Source organism: Lasioglossum baleicum, chromosome 17 (genome assembly GCF_051020765.1).
Source record: "Lasioglossum baleicum chromosome 17, iyLasBale1, whole genome shotgun sequence".
NCBI classification, from domain to species: Eukaryota; Metazoa; Arthropoda; class Insecta; order Hymenoptera; family Halictidae; genus Lasioglossum; species Lasioglossum baleicum.
In genome coordinates this window covers 3,645,785-3,664,006 of record NC_134945.1, presented here as the reverse complement: position 1 = coordinate 3,664,006, position 18,222 = coordinate 3,645,785, and the positions used below count along the sequence as shown (strand labels likewise).

The 18,222-nt window shown below is 45.3% G+C and overlaps 2 protein-coding genes across 2 annotated transcripts; both read right to left on the bottom strand.

The window, feature by feature from the left end:
- Nucleotides 1–3,428: 3,428 nt before the first annotated feature.
- Nucleotides 3,429–8,222, bottom strand: LOC143217690 (uncharacterized). Its single transcript, XM_076442227.1, has one exon. It carries the CDS (start codon nt 8,220–8,222, stop codon nt 3,429–3,431), a length of 4,794 nt encoding a protein of 1,597 aa, XP_076298342.1.
- A 2,710-nt stretch (nt 8,223–10,932) lies between these two features.
- On the bottom strand, nt 10,933–14,655 carry LOC143217689 (uncharacterized). The gene is made up of 4 exons (XM_076442225.1): nt 14,113–14,655; nt 13,415–13,847; nt 13,040–13,366; nt 10,933–12,542 (listed from the first exon to the last, which is right to left on the bottom strand). Exons 1-4 carry the CDS (start codon nt 14,653–14,655, stop codon nt 10,933–10,935), a joined length of 2,913 nt encoding a protein of 970 aa, XP_076298340.1.
- Nucleotides 14,656–18,222: the final 3,567 nt, after the last annotated feature.

Here is an 18,222-nt window from a genome sequence, read left to right as displayed (position 1 = left end):
GATCAGTGGCCGGGTTACGTGTTAGTTTGGCCCGGCCTCTGGCCCGTTTCCCTGGAATCCCCGGTGGCATTCGCAATCGCGGGTCAGGACGCCGTTGCTGCCGCAGAAAGAACAGAACTTTAGCTGTCGGTTCTTACATTCAAAGCGGTCGTGGCCTGGTTGCCTACATTTCCAACAATGTGTGGTTCTGGAGTACGGTGCGGTAGCGGCCGTGAGGGTTTTATTGGCCGCTTCCTGCTTGACGTACGACCGGGTTCCGTCTGTTCGCCAGTTGTTGGTTTCCCTCTTCATTGCCGCGAGGATCTCCTCGATCTCTCCCACTCGTTGGATGAGCTGGGTGACCGATCTTACCTCATCTCTACGGATCCGGAGCTGGAACTCACCCCTCATGTTGTAATAGAGGGCGTCCAGCTCCTGGTCCAGCGAGTACCCCCTCGTCTACGGACTAAGGTTGTCATGGCCGTGACGTAAGGCAAGAATTTCTCGTTCGGTCCCTGTCGTCGGTCGGCAATCTGTCGGTCGAGGTGGCGTCGCTCTCCCAGCGGCAGGTAATACTCCCGTAGTTGGTCTTGGAGGTTCGCCCACGAGGTGACGGATGGGGTCGCACACCTGTACCATAGTTGAGCGTCTCCCCTTAACAATTCGGGGAAACCCTCCAGCATGTGCCGATCCGACAGGTGGTAGGCTCGCTGGAGTTCGTTGACTCGTTCCAGGAATCCACGTGGATCCCGGCCATCGAAGTGGCAATTCCACTTCCTCATCTGGTCGATGACAGTGTTTATGGCCGTAGGTGCCGTGGATGCTTCAGGCACGTTCCTCACCGTATGATGGTTTCGCAGTGGGGTGGATGTGCTCGAGTTAAACAGGCCGGCCGCCAGTTCCTCGTGGAACTCGAGCAGGTCTTTGGTGACATCGGCCTCCTCTTTGTAATCCGGATCATCTTCCGGTTTCTCGGCGAAGGTCTCTGGATTGCGACGTACATATGCTACCAGTCTCTGGCGCATCTGGACCACGGTCCCTTCCGTACCGATTCCATGCGCGTGCAGCTCGTGGATCAGCTGTTCTTTTCTTAGGCGATACACCCATGCCACGCCCATGTTGCTTCCTTGCCGCTGACGCGGAAACGCAGGCAATCGATCCCTAAACGCGCCCGGTGCTGAATACTTAAATAATATGCAACAATAAACAATATGTAAAAAAAAATTTTGGGAACTCGCGGTAGTCCCTTTTACCCCGAAACGACGGTGGTTCCGGTGCTCGGTGCGCACTGGCGACGCGCATGCGCTTAAATAAATAATTACGCGTACATAAATAGGACTCTAACAGGTCGGTCCGTAGACTACGGGCGCGTACGTTAATCGGTAACGGCACGAGTGAATAAATAATTACGTATACATAATTACAAACCAACATTAATCAGGTTTATCCCCTGTAACTTTCGCGGGCTTCGCTCGCTATTGCCGCTGAAACTCATTTCTAGTACCGTACCGTCTGATCGCTTTAGCCAGGTCCCTGTTCGGGCGCCATGTAACGTTCCGATTTCGCGATGCCCTGTAGCTTAGGAGTGAACCAGGGTTCGCAGGTAAGCAAATGAAATGAAGGCGAAATCGGGTAACGAACTAAACTTTATTCCGCTAAGTGCGGTTCAATAAAAGTATTACACAACAGAAAATCCTCTCTGCAGACCGGCGAATCCGGCCGCGTAACAAAAATATATTCTTAATGCCGCGTTGACTGCGGAGGGAGCCTACAGCCTCTCGTTAGCTGGATCGGCGTCCCCGCTCTAGTGGAGAACAGAAGAGATAATCCGGCGATAAGTATAAACGGTAAATAGAAAGCGATCAGGCGGTCAGGAACAATGAATCGGTACTGGTACGCGACGAATGCTTTCGCGGAAACGGTCTCGAATATCCGGCGGTACTGAACGCAATATCGAACGGCTCGGGACCTCGCGGGGTCGCTGCAGATCTGCGCGGGAAGGTGGGAGGTGACAGGATACGGTCGGAGGTCGCGGCCCGACGCAGCGCAGGCGCCGCGGTTTTCCCTCAGAAGCACCTGAGAGACAAACCACGGTCCGTACGTATCTCAGAGGCACCTGAGAGGTTCGCACCCGCCGCCGCCACACCAAATCGCGACGTTTAACCGCAGAGGTTCGAATCACGGACAGAGCCGGAGGCCAGTCGCTCCGTGCTGGACGGTCGGAGAGCCGGGTAGTGCCGTAACCCTCGCACAGAAGCACCTGAGCGACGGGTTACAGTCGCACGCACCTTAGAAGCACCTAAGGGTGTTCGTGCCCACCACACCGACACGACGGGTCCGGTCCAGCCAAGGCGATGGCACGGCGATCTCCGGGAGCCGGGAATACGGAGGAGAGTCGTCTCCTGGAACTTGTGCTTCCAGCCTGCGTTCTGGACGGATGTATAGCTCTGAAAAGGGCTCGTACAATCCGGTGTGCACGGGAGTGGTTCCAGGCGGACTCCGCTCGCACGGTATTTCGACGCGACTTATATAGCGCGCGGGAGCGCGGACCATGGAGAGTGCCGCTCTCGGTCGGCGGCCGCGGTGCTCTCTGATTGGCGCGCGCCTGTGTCGCGAGAATCTATAAGTACAGGTGGCGAGTGGTAGTCCCCATTTGCGCCTAGCTCGCGGCGAGGTGAGGCCTCGTCGCACTATATAATAATCAATGGTGTGTTTGTAGATTTCTTTTAGAAGCAATATCTACATATTCAAAAAATATTTCAAGGTGAAATTCGCAAAAAAATTATAATACATAGGTTGTGCGGATCTTAATTATCTCAGTTTCATTTTATCGTGTTTTCTGCAAAGCATATTTTATTTTATCGATGAATTGAAAGATTTATTTATGTTGAAAATTGGAGGAACTTCTGGCAGTACTCGACATTTTCAGCAGTAATTCCATTTATGTGTCTTCGAGTTTTAAATACTTTTGTTTATGCTTTTCAGAGCTTGTAAGACTCTGTATCCGTTTATTATAAAAGTCAACAGTACTTGGTACAAATCGTCGGTATTAAATGCGCGTTTCACGCGTTGCTCCGCAAATGAGTTATAACCACGTGCGGTCGATTGTCGGCAAAAGAGATTAGACGCTCGCACATGTTTCCCGAATCGTATTGCGTCGCGATCGAGACAAAGGACAAGACTGACTCATTACCGTATCGTGTACATTCACGCGTTCTCGCGAGCGATGAGAACGCGCCCGTGGGTCTAGCTAGTATACAAGACGCGGTATTTATGAAACAAGCGAAACGGCCTCAACATACCGCCCGCCTCGCGAAGTTATCCTTAACTGAGCGACAAGGCAGTACTTTTTCCATAACGGCCTAAGCAAAACAACGCGCAATGGGCAAGAATAATCGGGCTCGCGTGCCCGAGATTTGTCCCCTACGCCGCCCGCCATGAGGAGCTGGCTACACAGTCGTCTGGGGAACGCGTGACTCCATGAAATGCACGGCCACGGTCTCGTTGATGGGCAGGTGGATAAGCCGATGGACCGGTCGCCTCAGTTGGGTGGTGGCCGTCCTGAGCGTTACGACTCTGCAAACCCCGTCGGTACCCCGGTGCTGGCGGACAACTCTCGCCAGTGGCCACTTGGTAGGTGGAAGGGGGTCATCCATCAGGATCACCAGGTCCCCGACCTGATAATCGTAGCCCGGGCGGAGCCACTTGGAGCGCTGCTGCAGTTGGGTGAGGAATTCTCGCCGCCACCGCTTCCAAAAGTGATTCCGCATGAGGGACAGGAGCCGCCATCTGGAACAAACTGAAACCTTCTCGTTCGTCTCTGTAAAAGGCTCTACAGGAGCCTTGAGGGCTGAGCCGATCAAGAAGTGGCCCGGGGTCAGCGCCGATACGTCCTCCTCGTTGCTGCTGAGCGGGCCGAGAGGTCTGGAGTTGAGGCACGCCTCGATTTGGTGACAGACAGTTGAAAACTCCTCGTACGTGAGCTTGGCATCCCCAATGACCCGCTTCAGATGCCTCTTGAAGCTCCTGACATTGGCCTCCCAAAGTCCGCCAAAGTGCGGGGCTCGAGGTGGGATGTGCGACCACTGGATCCCGTCCGCTGCTATGGCTGCAGCGATTTCCTGAGTCATGGCGGAAGTAGCCTCAAATAAGCGACGGAGCTCTGCTGCTGCTCCTTGGAACGTCGTACCGTTGTCGCTGTAAACGGTGTGACATAATCCTCGCCTTGCGACGAAGCGCGCAAACGCGGCCAAGAATGCTGCGGTCGTGAGATCCGAGACCACCTCTATGTGTACAGCTTTTACCACCATGCAGATGAAGATGGCTACATAGCCTTTCGAACACCGCTGACCTCTGCCTCCGGATGTCTTCAGTAGGAAAGGCCCCGCATAGTCCAACCCGGTGAATGTGAACGGGCGAGCTGGGACCGTGCGCACCGCCGGAAGAGGAGCCATTTGCTGCTCCGCTGGGCGAGCGTTAAACCGTGCACATGTGACACACTTGCGCACGACTCCTCGAATTTCATTCCTTCCTCGGACTACCCAATATCGTCTACTCAGTTGACTTTGGACTAGCACGGGCCCCCCATGAAGAGTGGAGCGATGAGCGTCCGCAATGATCAACCGCGTAACGTGGTGCCTGCCGGGAAGAATGATCGGGTGCTTCTCGGATTCAGTCAGGAAGGAATTGTCGAGGCGACCACCAACTCGTAGCACGCCTTCCGCATCAGTGAAGGGGAGTAGGCGACGTATGGAACTGCGTGCAGACACCGACCCTTTCGTACGAATCGTCCTGAATTCGTCCGCGAACTCCTCGTTTTGCACAACTCGGAGAAGAATAGTTCTGCCTCTCGCTAGTTCCTGCGCTGAGAGCCAAGTTTTTCGTCGATCCAGCGGGGACAACTTGGCATTGGAGCGCCAACGGACCATGTAAGCGAAGACCCTGATGAGTTTGTGCAGGGAAGAAGATCGAGCGCACCACTCGGACCAAGACTCCTCTCCTCTTGCCACACAAACTTCCAGAGCCGCCATTGACCTTGCCTCTAGGTCAGTCTTCAGCTCAGCAAGAGGACCCGGCCACTCTGATTTTTCTAAGGTTATCCAGCTTGGACCGTTCCACCATAGTATTGACTCTCGCAGTTGCGTCGGTGTGAAACCCCTGGTTGCACAGTCCGCCGGATTATCGGCTGAGCGTACATGCCGCCAGGTAGCATGGGGCAGCGACGTGAGAATCTCACTCACCCTATTCGCCACGAATGGTTTCCACCGAGAGGGGTGCCCTTGCAGCCATGCTAAAGCTACCTTCGAATCCGACCAGCAATGAATGTCAACAGGTTGAGAGTCTAATTTCGACAACAGCGAATTAACGAGACGAACTAACAATTGAGCTCCACACAGCTCTAGCTTGGGCAGGCTGATGACCTTAATTGGAGCGACCTTGGACTTCGCCACAATAAGTCTGGAGACCTTGGTGTCAGCAGCCACCAGGTACAGTGAGGCTGCATATGCGCTCTCCGATGCATCACAGAAACCGTGTAGGTCCCACTTAGTGGTTCCAACAGTTCCAAACCATCGTGGAATTCGTAGTTCCTCCAATTCGACCAACTGACCTTTAAAGGTCGACCAAGATTGTGATAATGTGGCGGAGACGGCTACGTCCCAATCAACGCCCTGCCTCCATAAGGTCTGCAACAGCAGCTTTGCACGAACCAACACGGGAGCAAGCCAGCCAATCGGGTCAAACAATTTGGAAACTTCCGACAAGATTGACCTTTTCGTGACTGTCTGGGGAGGTTCGACTAGTGCAATTTTGAAGCAAAAGGCATCCTTTTGCGGCATCCAACGCAGGCCTAATGTGGACACCGCCTCCTCGACTCGAAACTCCCGTTCAGCTACGGCAGGACTCTCGAGTCCCAGCTCCTGCAACAACTCTGCGTGGTTTGCAGCCCACTTGCCCACCTCCATTCCTGCTGTTCTCAGGATGCTTACTAACTCGTCTCGCACGAGCCTAGCTTCCTCGAGGGTATCTCCCCCTCCGTAGGAGTCGTCGGCATAACGACCCTTCCTCAATATTTGAGCACCACGAGGAAAGCGCTTCTGCTCGTCATCTGCCAGCTGGAGCATGCATGCGTTGGCCAGGAATGGAGCACAGGTCGTCCCATATGTTACCGTGACTAAACGAAACGGAGTGACCACCTCGTCCTCGTTGAAACGCCACAAAATGCGTTGCCAATCAGCGTCATCCGGCTGAACGAGAAATTGTCGAAACATTTTTACTACATCACACGTAAAAACGTATTTCCGAAAGCACCAACGAATGATGATGACGAGCACATCTTCCTGCAATTTGGGCCCCGCATGCAAGCAGCTATTCAACGAGACCCCGGCGGAATCGGCTTGGGACGCGTTGAAGACTACGCGTATTTTCCCTTTACCGCCGTCTTTAAAGACTGCATGATGAGGGAGATAAAAAACGTCGCTCTTACCCGACTGCTCGTTGACCACCTTCTCCATGTGACCTAGCGCCTGGTACTCCTGCATGAAGACTTTATACGGTGGAGCCAACTCGGGTTGTCTCACAAAACGACGCTCTAATCTCGTCAAGCAAGCAGCAGCCGTGGACTTTGAATCAGCAAAGACAGGTTCCCTAGCAAACGGGAGCCTGACAACGAAGCGACCATCTGCCCTGCGCGAGTGAGTCCTCCGAAAATGATCGTAGCACTCCTCATCCTGCGGAGACAACTGGGGCGGCTTGTTGACTTCTTCAATCTCCCAGAATCTTGTCAACGCGGAGGTTAGCTCTCGGTCCACAGCAACGTGAAATCCCGATACCTCCGCTTTCCCTCCGGTTTCTTGCACAGGTACTTTTCCTAGCACGACCCAGCCGAGAGAGGTTTCCATTGCAGTGGGTGCCCCCGGTTGTCGGTCGATGCCTGGCCGTATCACCTTCGCAAGAGCCTCCGCATTCAAAATGCAGTCGATGCGCCCTGGTTTGAAGTAGACCGGATCCGCTAGTGGTCGCGAGGCAAGATGTGGCCACGCGGTTGGGTCGACAGGTAGACGTGGCAGCAGGGACGTCAACCTTTTTAAAACCAGCGCTGTAAAATCGAGAGAGAATTTGTAGTCACGCTCCGACTTGAGCGTTAGATGGACTCTGCTTCTGGCCACCGCTGTCCGCTCGGCTCCGACTCCATTGACCGCCACATGAGTCGACTGGCGACGAAGTCCAAGTGCCTGTACAGCTTGCTCTGTTACGAAGGACTCCTCTGCGCCCGAATCCAGCAAGGCCCTTACGGTGATGGCGGCACCCGGTGACTGGAGCACGACGCAGGCAGTTGCCAGCAGCACAGTCTGTCCCCCAGTGATGGCGAGCACAGACGCCTCTCCCGGCGCCGATTCGCTCTCCGCATTCTGCAACGTAGCCACCGCAGCGTTCGAAGTGGCTGTCTTGTCCTGGTGCAACTTCGTATGATGCTTTTCATGGCACACGGAGCACCGATATTTTGAGGTGCAAGCCCCCACAACATGCCTTGCGCTCAGGCAGTTGAGACAGAGCCTAGCCGTTTGCACGTGGGCTCTTCTATTTGTCGGAGGCGCATTGGAGAAGACACTGCAACGCCCAATGAAGTGTGGTCCGTCGCAGAACGAGCATTTGTCCGGCTCTCTCGTAGACGAGTTCCTCGGCGTGGCAACGTGAGCTGAAGACTTCTTCGTTTTCTTGCTTTCCTTGGCCTTGGACGAGGACTGCGACTGCTGACCTGGAGCGGACGTTTCCTCTCGAACGGACTTGGACCGGTCGCCCACGACAAGGTCCAGAGTTCGTATCCTGTCCTCCAGAAAGTATTTGAACTCTGCGAATGTGGGGAATTCGTTATTTTTCTTCTTCTCCAGCTCCCTAGCCCAGTCCAACCTCGTCGGAGTTGCAAGTTTGCTCTCGATGAAGTAGATTAGGACGGCGTCCCAATGCTCGACCGGAAGTCCAAGAGTTCTAAACACGTTGATGCTCTCATTCGTCGTGTTTAGCAGCTGGTTAATGTGCGTTCCGGTTTCCTCGTCGCTAGCCTCTGTTCCAGTAACGGCCTGCATTTGCGTGCTGAATCGGAGGAACCTGTTGTCGTAGCGTCGACACAGCGTTTCCCAGGCTGTAAGGAAGTTTGCGCCTACCATCTGGATGCCCTTCAACCTTGCCTGTGCCTCGCCTGACAAACAGTTTAATAAGTGTTCCAGCTTGATAACCGGCGTCATCCCTTTATCTGCGATGACCAAGGAGGTAAAACGCTCCTTAAAGGCTTCCCAATCGCGTTGAGTCCCATCGAAGCGGGCAGTTTTAACCTTTCGAATGTTCTCTGTACTGAGTTCTCCGCGATACTGCGGTCATGCGTTGCAAGAACGTGCGTATCGGAAGGGCCCTGGAGCTCTTTTGATTTTGCCTCCAGCCATGCTTTTGCGTACAGATACGCTTCCATTGTGGATCCATACAGATCTGCCTTGAAGTAGGAGCGGTCGCTTAGGCTATCCATATGCTCTGCCAGAATCAAGTCTCGGTCTTGGAAGCCTTTCCAATACTCCTGCAGGAGTGCCTGTCTCGCTTCGACATCCGACAACGTAAGCTTATCGGCGGCCTTCTTTTTCGTAGTGTTGCCCACGAAGTTTAAGATGAACACCGCGACACGCTTTTGCGCTGTGAACAGTGCTTCATGCCCCGTCATTGTCAAAGCCGATCGACTCCCGTATTGCACAATCGAACGAACCGAAATTGTACAAGTTGCAGATTGCTGCAAATACTGTCTGCAAATTGAAAGCAATGTACCGAGAGCACTCGCGACGATTATGTGAGACGCGAAGCAAAGGCGATCACACCTGTCGCGATGCGAACCAAACGACCACGTTTTCGCTTGTATGTGTGCGTGTCGCGTGCGAAACCGCTGATTCCCGATGAACCGACACCGATTTCGAACGAGTGAGTGCGACGAAGACAGCAATAGTCTCGACGGTTTTGCGCGTATTCGGAGTTTGTTTTCGATTTCGCGCTCGCTCTGTCTCTCTCGCTCTGCTAGCGTCGCGTTTCGCGCACCACGGCGTGACGTCACAAAGGTTGAAATGTCCGTTAGCCTCGTGGAATCTGTTCGATTTTTCACCGATTACGCTCACTTTGACGCACACACTGTATCTGCACCAACGCACTTTTTTCCGCACCAATCACTGCAACGCGACGGATGCACTGCTTACCGGTCTTGCAAGGGAATCCGGCTCGAAGGACCAAAAATGTTTATGCTTTTCAGAGCTTGTAAGACTCTGTATCCGTTTATTATAAAAGTCAACAGTACTTGGTACAAATCGTCGGTATTAAATGCGCGTTTCACGCGTTGCTCCGCAAATGAGTTATAACCACGTGCGGTCGATTGTCGGCAAAAGAGATTAGACGCTCGCACATGTTTCCCGAATCGTATTGCGTCGCGATCGAGACAAAGGACAAGACTGACTCATTACCGTATCGTGTACATTCACGCGTTCTCGCGAGCGATGAGAACGCGCCCGTGGGTCTAGCTAGTATACAAGACGCGGTATTTATGAAACAAGCGAAACGGCCTCAACAACTTTGTTATAGAGAAAAGAAAGAAATTCAAGTTGTAGAAATGGCTCTATTGTTGTTTACTTCTTTTGAGGCATTCAATTTGGAACCTCGTCTCTTATGCGGAACATCAATTGTTGTGTATGTACCACTCAGGGTTGCTAATGAAATATTTCACAGTGAAAGCAGATGTTCCGATACTTGTCAAAGTAAACTAACGGATCTATAAAAGCATATTTAGAATGACAAACTTTTGATGTTTCATTAACTTTTACCTTCGTTTACCTTTTCTTTTCTTTACTCGCCTTACGACTCTGTTAGACACAACTACTGTATTTGGTGTATTTTACCTTAAAATACTTTTTAAATATTTCAATATTGCTTTTAAAAGAATTCTACAAAAATATCCTTGACTAGTGTCAAGTTAGAAATAAAAAAGGAAGAGAATTAATGAAATAAAAAAAATAGACCTACGACGGGCGCGAACCTAGTATAGGCCGGTCCACAATCGAATGCCTAACACACTGAGCCAACTTTTTTTTTTTTTTTTTAAAGAGCGTTTATTGTGCCTGAATAAAATATGTAATTACAATAGGTACATGAAACTTTTTACGCACAAAAGTTTGACGTAGTGTGAAAATTAGGAGATTAAACTAAAGGCCCGTAGGGACGGGCTCGCGCGGTTTAGCATTGTACGTTTTATTGCACTTAATGCAGGTGTGTCGGCTTAGTCTAAGAGGTTTTCTTATATTATTGTATAGTTCGAAGTGTACAGAAAGGCACGGTGGAAAAACTGTACATTTGATCGATGTTTTGAGTTTTGTCGGAGTTTTCTGGGTGTCAACCCGTTAATGGTTTTATTTTTATTGGAGTGCTTGGCCCTGAGAAATCTGAATCAAAAGCGCTGGGAGTGTGTCTTAGAGTTAACTTAAACTTATGTATAACTGAGCATTACAATTTTTTTTTTTTTATATATTATATGTGTGTAATGTGTTTGAGTTATGTTGATGGGACGAGCCACCAGTATCTTTTAGTGTTTTTCCTGTGGTCGTTTTCTGTATCGAATTCTGTTAGTTTATATAGAAATCTCATTTCTGGGCCGTGTATGTTTATGTTGCTGTTGTATGTTATTGTTTTGTTGAAGTTTTTTCGGTTGTAGTGATATATAATTGGATATCCGTGTGTGTTTTGTATGAGACCAGCGGAGTCAAGGTGTATGAAAGCTTCCGGTGGTGTGTATCCTGTGAATCTTGTTTTTTCTAAATATTGGGGGTTCGGAAAGGTAGAGCTGAAAATGAGGCTGTTGTTATCTACGTTTCTTGTGTTTGCCCAGTGATTTCTTGTGGTCTTTAGCATGAATAGGTCTATGCGCATTGTTTTTGATTATTTTAGCAGTGCGTGGTTGCTGTAATATTTTGTATAGTTTGATTTCGGGGTTTTATACGCGTTCAAACAGGCTCTGAGGCATCTTCGTTCGAACAAGCGGATTTTCTCCATCGTACTGGCGCTGATGTTATACCAGATAGGTATTCCGTAGGTGAGTATCGGTCTGATTAGTAGTTTGTAACAAAGAAGTTTAACTTCTTTGTCAAGGTATTTGGAGTAGAAAATCCGCTTGTTCGCTGCGACTGCCTTTTGAGCTTTTTCGATTTGTATTTGTACATGTTCGTTGAAATGAAGCTTAAAGTCTGAGTATACTCCTAAATATCGGACGACCTTTTTGTGTGGTATTTTTAAGTTTGTGTCTCTGTTGTCTTGTATGTGGAAGAGTTTGGCGTTCGTACGTACGTCATTATTTGCGTCTGAGTTTTTTGAAAGAGTTGGTCTGAAAAGTATTGTCTCGCATTTATTAACGTTGATTTTAAGTTTCCATGTGTGAAAGTAGTCCTGTATTTTGTCAAACAATTCTTGTAGTTTCTTTTTAATTATTGACGGTCTATTATCGATAATGTATGATAAAAGGTCGTCCGCGTATGCTATGGCGCCTTTGCGGTTGTCCTCCTTCAGGTTGAACATTATAAGAAGGTCGCTTAGGTATAGGCTAAACAGGATGGGGGAATTTACGGCACCCTGTTGTAGTCCGTTTTGTACTGTAAATACTATGGAGGAGGAGTTTTGCCCTTCGGACACCTTGAATGTTTTGTTATGGGTCATGCTCCATAGCATTTTTATGAGGTGAGGTGGGAAATTCTTTTTGATTAGTTTGAAGAAAAGTCCGTCCAGCCAAACAGTGTCGAATGCTTTTTCTAAATCTATGAATATTGCTCCTACGCAGTCTCCTGCATTTCGGGCCCAGCAGATGTCTGCTGTAAATTTAGCTATAGCGTGTATTGTCGAATGTCTGCGTCTGAATCCAAATTGAGTTTCCGGTATTAAATTATTTGTGGAGGAGAAGTGTTCTATTGCATTGTTGATTGTTATTTCAAATATCTTGCTTATGTTTGGTAAGAGGCTTATTGGTCTATAGCTGGCTGGGTCATTACTGTTTTTACCCTTCTTTTTTAATGCAATCACTTTTGCGGTTTTCCATGCGGATGGGAAATGCATTCTGTTGAGGCAGTTATTAAATAATATTGCGTAATTGTGTGTGTAAACTGGTGGTAGATGTTTGAGGATTATGTTTGGGATGTTGTCGTAGCTGGCAGACTTTTTGTTGTTGAGATTTTTTAGGATTTGGGTTAGCTCGAATGTGGATGTGAAGTAATTTGGAGGGATTGAGTTGGGGTTCGGGTTGTCTGCTCTGTTGTCGTTGGAGAATATGCAAACTGTATTGTCGTTTCGTATGTCTTCGTCTATTTCTGTTTTCAACTTTAGAATTTTTTGATTTATTATGTTAGATAGTTGTTGTTTGCCCATGTTTTTATTCTGTGTGTGTGCCTTTTCAAAGTGCGCTCCTAGTACGTTTAGTTTGTCATTTATGTCTGTTATTCTTATGTTGTCGTCCTCGTCTATTTGTGCTTCATTCATGTTTATGTTGGCATTTGTGATTATTTCTGTGTTTGATGTGTTGATTTTTAGCGTGTCTATTGCGTTCTGTTCTTTAGGTCGGAATATTGTTTTTATAGAAGGAAAGAGCTCTTTGGGTTTGTGCGTTGAGAGGTTTGATATTTTTTTTTCCAGAAGTTGCTTACTGAGCTTTGGAATTTGGTTTTGATTTTTTTTCTGATTGTTTTGAGTATGTGTTTCAGAATGTTTATTATTGTGTCGTTTGAGTCGGTGAAGTTGTTTATCGATGTCAGTCTGTTGAGTTTGGTAATTAGTGTACTTTTTAGTTTTTTTAGTTTTGTTATGGAAGGGGTGATGTATCTGTCTGATGCGTTGTAATTGTAAGATATGCGTGGTATTGATCGTTCAATGGCTGTGTTTATGTTTTTGTTTAATGTTTCTATGTAATTGTCAATTTCGGTGATTGTTAGGTTTTTTGTATTTGGGATATCAGTGTCGTCTATGTTTAGTAGTTCCTTTTGGAATTTGAGCCAGTCGGTTTTGCTGTAGTTGTATATGATGTTTGTGGGTGGTACTTCTATGATCATTTGGTTGTTGGGGAGAAGTGATATTATTATTTCTGTTGCTTTATGGTCGCTGTCGAAGTCTAATGTTTTTAGTCTGCCGGGGGTAGGTTGATTATAAAATTTAATTCTGTTGTCTGCTAGGCAAATGTCTATAAATGAACCGCTCTTTGGGTATGATGGCGACGCTGTGTTTAGTAGGGATACTCTGTTTTGTATTTGATTATTGAGTAGCCACCTTTTTAGTGAGGATCCTCTGTTGTTGTTTGTGTTATTGTGCCAGTCGGTGTGTTTTGCGTTTAAGTCTCCTGCAATAATGTAGTAGTTATTTGTTTTATGCAGTTCTAGTGAGTTACTAATTGTTGTGAGGTCTGCTGTAAATTCTTTGTTGTTGCTGCCTGGAGAGTATACTGCAATTAGGAATAGTCGACTTTGGTTTATTTTTATTTCAATTGCTGTTGATTCGAGATTTGAGCTATTTGAGCTGTTTGTCTGGACGGTTTTAAATTTTATGTTATCTCTGATGAGGATGCCGGTTCCCCCACCTCGTTTTGAGTTCGGTCTGTCGGATCTAATAAATATGTAATTCTTAAAGTTTACACGGTATCTATCGTTAAGTTTGGTTTCGCATAGCAGGACCGCATCCGGTTCGTGTACTTCTAAGAATTCGGAGAGTGACGCACGTTTTTCGTTTGAGATGAGTGAGTTAACGTTTAGCTCTATTATTTTTAGTGTTTGATGAGTAATTGTTTTGATATTGTTGGTGATACTAACGTTTGATGAATTGTTCTGTGCGTTTGGATACATTTTAAATTTCTACGTTACATGCCTGAGCTAATGAGTTGATTCTGTTGCTATTATTTTTAATTTGATTTGTTACATGATCTGTTTGAGATTTTATGGCTGAGTCTATTATATATTTTATTTGGGAGATTAGAGAGAGAGCGTTTTGTGATTGAGGTTGGGTTTGGTGTGTGGTTGGGATTGTTGTTGGATGGGTCGAGGCTGTGTTTATTAGGTTTGATAGTTCTTTTCTGTCTGTGTTGTTTGTTACGATCTGGCTGAAAGATTTGTACGGTTTGATGAAGTTTGAAGTGAACGTGTGTATGGTTTCCTTTTCTAATTGAGTAGCTAATCTTTTTGATTCTATTCTTTCTTTCAGTTCTTTTAATTTTGGGCAACCTCTGTAGGAGGCTGGATGTCCATGTGTTTTGCAGTTGACGCAATATGGGGGAGAGTCTGCGTTTTCGGTTTGGGAGTCTGCGGAACGTGGACACTCTCCGGGATTGTGATCGTGTTCACATTTGACGCATCTATAATTTAAGTTGCAGTTTTGAGCTACATGTCCTATGCGTTGGCATCTCATGCACTGGATGCGATCCTTTTTTATTATTTTCTCCCATTTGACAATTGTGTGTAATAGGGATTTGATTGGGATGGAGTTTTCCTGGTTTATTGGTGCTTTGGCCGTATCCTTTTTTTTAGATAAAGAGTCGTCTTCTGTGCTGTTGTGGGGTCTTTTGGTACCTGCTCCGGTTAATGGTTTTTGCCTGTTGACGTCGTCTTCGATTTCGGTTGGGGTGGGCGTAATGTCCATGTCTAGGACTGCGTATCTGTTTGGGTTTGTGAAGTCTTGAGCTGTTGGAGCAGGCTTATTTTTTTCCGTTCTTCTTCTAATTGTTCTTTTAAAGATTCGATCGTTTTGTAAAGGTTTTCGACCGTTTTGTTGAGGTTGCTTATCATTTGGATTAATTCTTCTACGGATGCATTGTCCAGGTTGCTGTTTCCTTTTTTTGCTGTTTGTTGGGCGGTTTTCGTTGTCTTCGTTTTTGCCATTTCTGTGGTTATCGGTGTGGTTTTGAATCGAGTTAATTTGTTTATTAAGTTTGGTGAGGGATTAACTCTTTTTGGTGTTTTGTTTTTAGCTAATAACTGTTTGATCAGGTGTGCAGTATGCGGTTCCGTGATGTCTTCGGTGGAAATTACATTCGGTTTTGTTTTTGTTGGCTGTCGTGATGTAGGTTGGTTGTATAGTGTAGGTGTGTGTGCTGCTCCTGGTGGGGAGTTCACATGTTCGATTGTTTCTGAGGATGATACACTTTCTGGGTTGAGTACCCCGTTTGGCATCGCGCGGATGCGCGCGAACTGATTTGAATTTTCCCTATCCGTACACTTTGATTTTTTTTAATTTCTTATCACTGAATGTAACACAATGTGTTTTCGCTTCACAGTGCACTTGAGCACTGTGTTTTGCCGCACCACTGAACTGATAGGTTGAATGATAGACTCGGATCGGAACTTGTAGATTTTTTGGTGTGTACACCTGAGGGTTGCCTGGAGCGCAGGTAGCTCTCGGGGACAACCTACCCCTGCGAAGGTTCACTGTCGACTGCGCACTGAGCCAACTGAACTGTTGGAAACGTGATTGATATTTCTAGATGTAATGTTCATACTGTAGAAATATTAATTAAGTTGATTTCATTTTTTAATTACTTCTGTAGAATGCTCAAGGTTTATCAGAGCCTGATAGACTTACAGAATAAAAAGTACGTAATAATTTTTAAAAAACAAAAAAAAACGCCGAAAAAATCTGTTTTTATTTTTTTTGACAACGGCGCACCAAACCAAAAAATCTGAAAAAATTCATGAACAATACTTATAACAATATACTGCTACTGTAAAAATATAAATGTTGCCACTCTAAAACTTCCATGTGAAATCTGCATTTTTTCGATTTTTTTGAGGTTTTTGATTTTTTACAAGCAGGATTTCCATTTTAAAAATCTGAAACCAATTGCAAAGTATGTATTTGGGTTTTTGACATGTGTCAGATTTTTTCAGAATTTTTAAGCGTCATTAACTTGGGAAAATAGGCCAAAAACTGATTTTTCGTTTTTACCCCATAACTACCCTCCCGATCGAGATACAGGGTTGAAATTTTGCACAGTATGTTTTTTCTTGGTGCTCTATCGAATGGCACATCGTCGATAAAATTCGGCTCAAGGGCATTTTTGACTATCTTATCCGGCTATGCCCTTTGTTTAAACAATTATTTTAACAATAAATTATTGAAATAACAATTCAAATAACGAATATAGTTCAAATTATAAAAATTTGTTTAGATTATAAAAATTTGTTTAAACAATTATTTTATCAATAAATGATTGAAATAACAATTTAAATAACGAATATAGGAATAAATTATAAAAATTTATTTATTTAAAGATTGTTTAAATTATAAATAACGAAAAATATGTAGTTACATAATAAATATATAAGACCGAAGTGACGGAACACAATACAGAATACAGAATGATAGAACCGAAATCCGGAACCGAAATCCAGAATCGAAATCCAGAACCGAAAAATAACAGTTACAGAACCGAAATAATATCGGTTCTTCAGAACCGTAACCGTAACCGATATAAGCCAGAACCGATATTCTCGTAACAGTTATAACATCATTTCGGTTCTTCATAACTGTTTCGAGAACCGGAACCGATATCATAACAGTTTTCAGTCCCTGGTTAAAATACATTTGTTATTTCATGATGTTATAGCTTGTCTTTTTCAGGTATCGTTTGGGCCTGTTTCAAAGCCTACTGGCAGACCCTGAGCTATTAAATTTTGTGTCGAGGAATTATATTGCGAAGTCAAGTTATTTTTCTGTAATATTACCGGCGGACGAGTTACAACACGAGGCGCGAAAGAAGAGCGAACTGCGAGAATTTCAGATAAGTTATTGTTAATATTTAATTAAATAATGGCAGAAAATATTGGAGAAGGAGCTACAAGGCGTACACGTTCAAGGCAGCGTAGACGTTCCTTAAATTCTTGGCTGGAGGATAATGAATTTAAATTGTGGGTAGCTCCTTCTCCAGCAGAAGATAGATTATATTGTGTTGTATGTAATCAGACTATCAGATGTCATAAACAAGCTTTAGTTAGGCATTCAGAGACGGACAAGCATATACGGAATATGAGGATGAGGGAGTGTAGTGACAAAGCCACCGAGAATGATAATGCTAGTAGTTTATCTCATTTATCACATAATGATAAAGTAAAACGCGGTGAAATAAAATTGTCTGCCTTTTTTGCAGAACATAATGTAGCTTTTACGACAATCGATCATTTAGTTCCCGTTTTGAAAGATATTTGCATAGATTCAAAAATTGCGCAGGATCTTTCACTTGCTCGGAAAAAGTGCAGCAAAATTGTTAAAAATGTAATAGCCAAACGCGAATTAGAAAAACTCATTGAATGTTTAAAATCAACTCGATTTTCTATTTTAATTGATGAGAGCACAGACATTTCAGATATGAAATCAATGTGCGTTCTCGTAAAATACATTTCACCATCTGATAAAAGAGTAACCACTCAATTATTAGATTTATTACCATTAGATGGCACCGATTGTACCGCGAGTAAAATTTTTCAATCTTTTAAAAGCTTTTTTGAAGAAAACGAAATTCCTATTACAAACATAGTTGGAATGGCGTGCGATAATGCGTCAGTGATGATTGGACGTCACAATTCTTTTGCTTCACATTTAAAAACTGAAATTCCAAATTTAATAGTGTTGAATTGCATATGTCACACCTCTGCGCTCGTATCTAATAAAGCGTGTGACAAGTTACCGTCTGAATGTGGATATCTAATTAGAGCAGTTGCTACTTACGTTTCGGGCAGTGCAAAGAGATCCGCAGTTTTAAAAGAATTTCAAGATTATTTTGGTACAGCACCCAAAAGAATCTTGAAACTATCAAATACGAGGTGGCTTTGTATGCACGAATGTGTTGTTAGACTAATTGAAAATTGGATGCCTTTAAAAAATTTTTTCATTTTAGCTGTGGTCGAAGATAGATTAAAACCTGCCGAAAAAATTTTAGAATATTTAAATGACGACAGCATTAAAGCTTACATATTATTTTTATCATATGCGTTAAATTTTTTTAATAAATTCAATGCCCTTTTTCAATCGGAAAATATTTTAATTCATAGATTATTTGAGGACAGCCAGCAGCTAGTTCATCAAATAGGGCAAAACTTTATCAAGCCTGAAGCTTTAAAAGATATTGCCAATTTAAATATTGATGATAAAGACAGTTTAATTGATTTAGAAAGTATATATGTTGGTCCAGAATGTGAATGCCTTTTAGAAACT

Excerpts from the sequence above, each read along its gene's own strand:
- LOC143217690 (XM_076442227.1), bottom strand. The coding sequence starts at position 8,222 with ATGACGCCGGTTATCAAGCTGGAACACTTATTAAACTGTTTGTCAGGC.
- LOC143217689 (XM_076442225.1), bottom strand. The coding sequence starts at position 14,655 with ATGGACATTACGCCCACCCCAACCGAAATCGAAGACGACGTCAACAGG. Across the intron at positions 13,848-14,112 it reads ACAAATCTTTCAGCCAGATC|AACAATTCATCAAACGTTAG; the intron begins GTAACAAACAAC and ends CCAAACGCACAG. Across the intron at positions 12,543-13,039 it reads AAACATCATATACAACTACA|AAATAATCACAAATGCCAAC; the intron begins GCAAAACCGACT and ends CATCAAACACAG.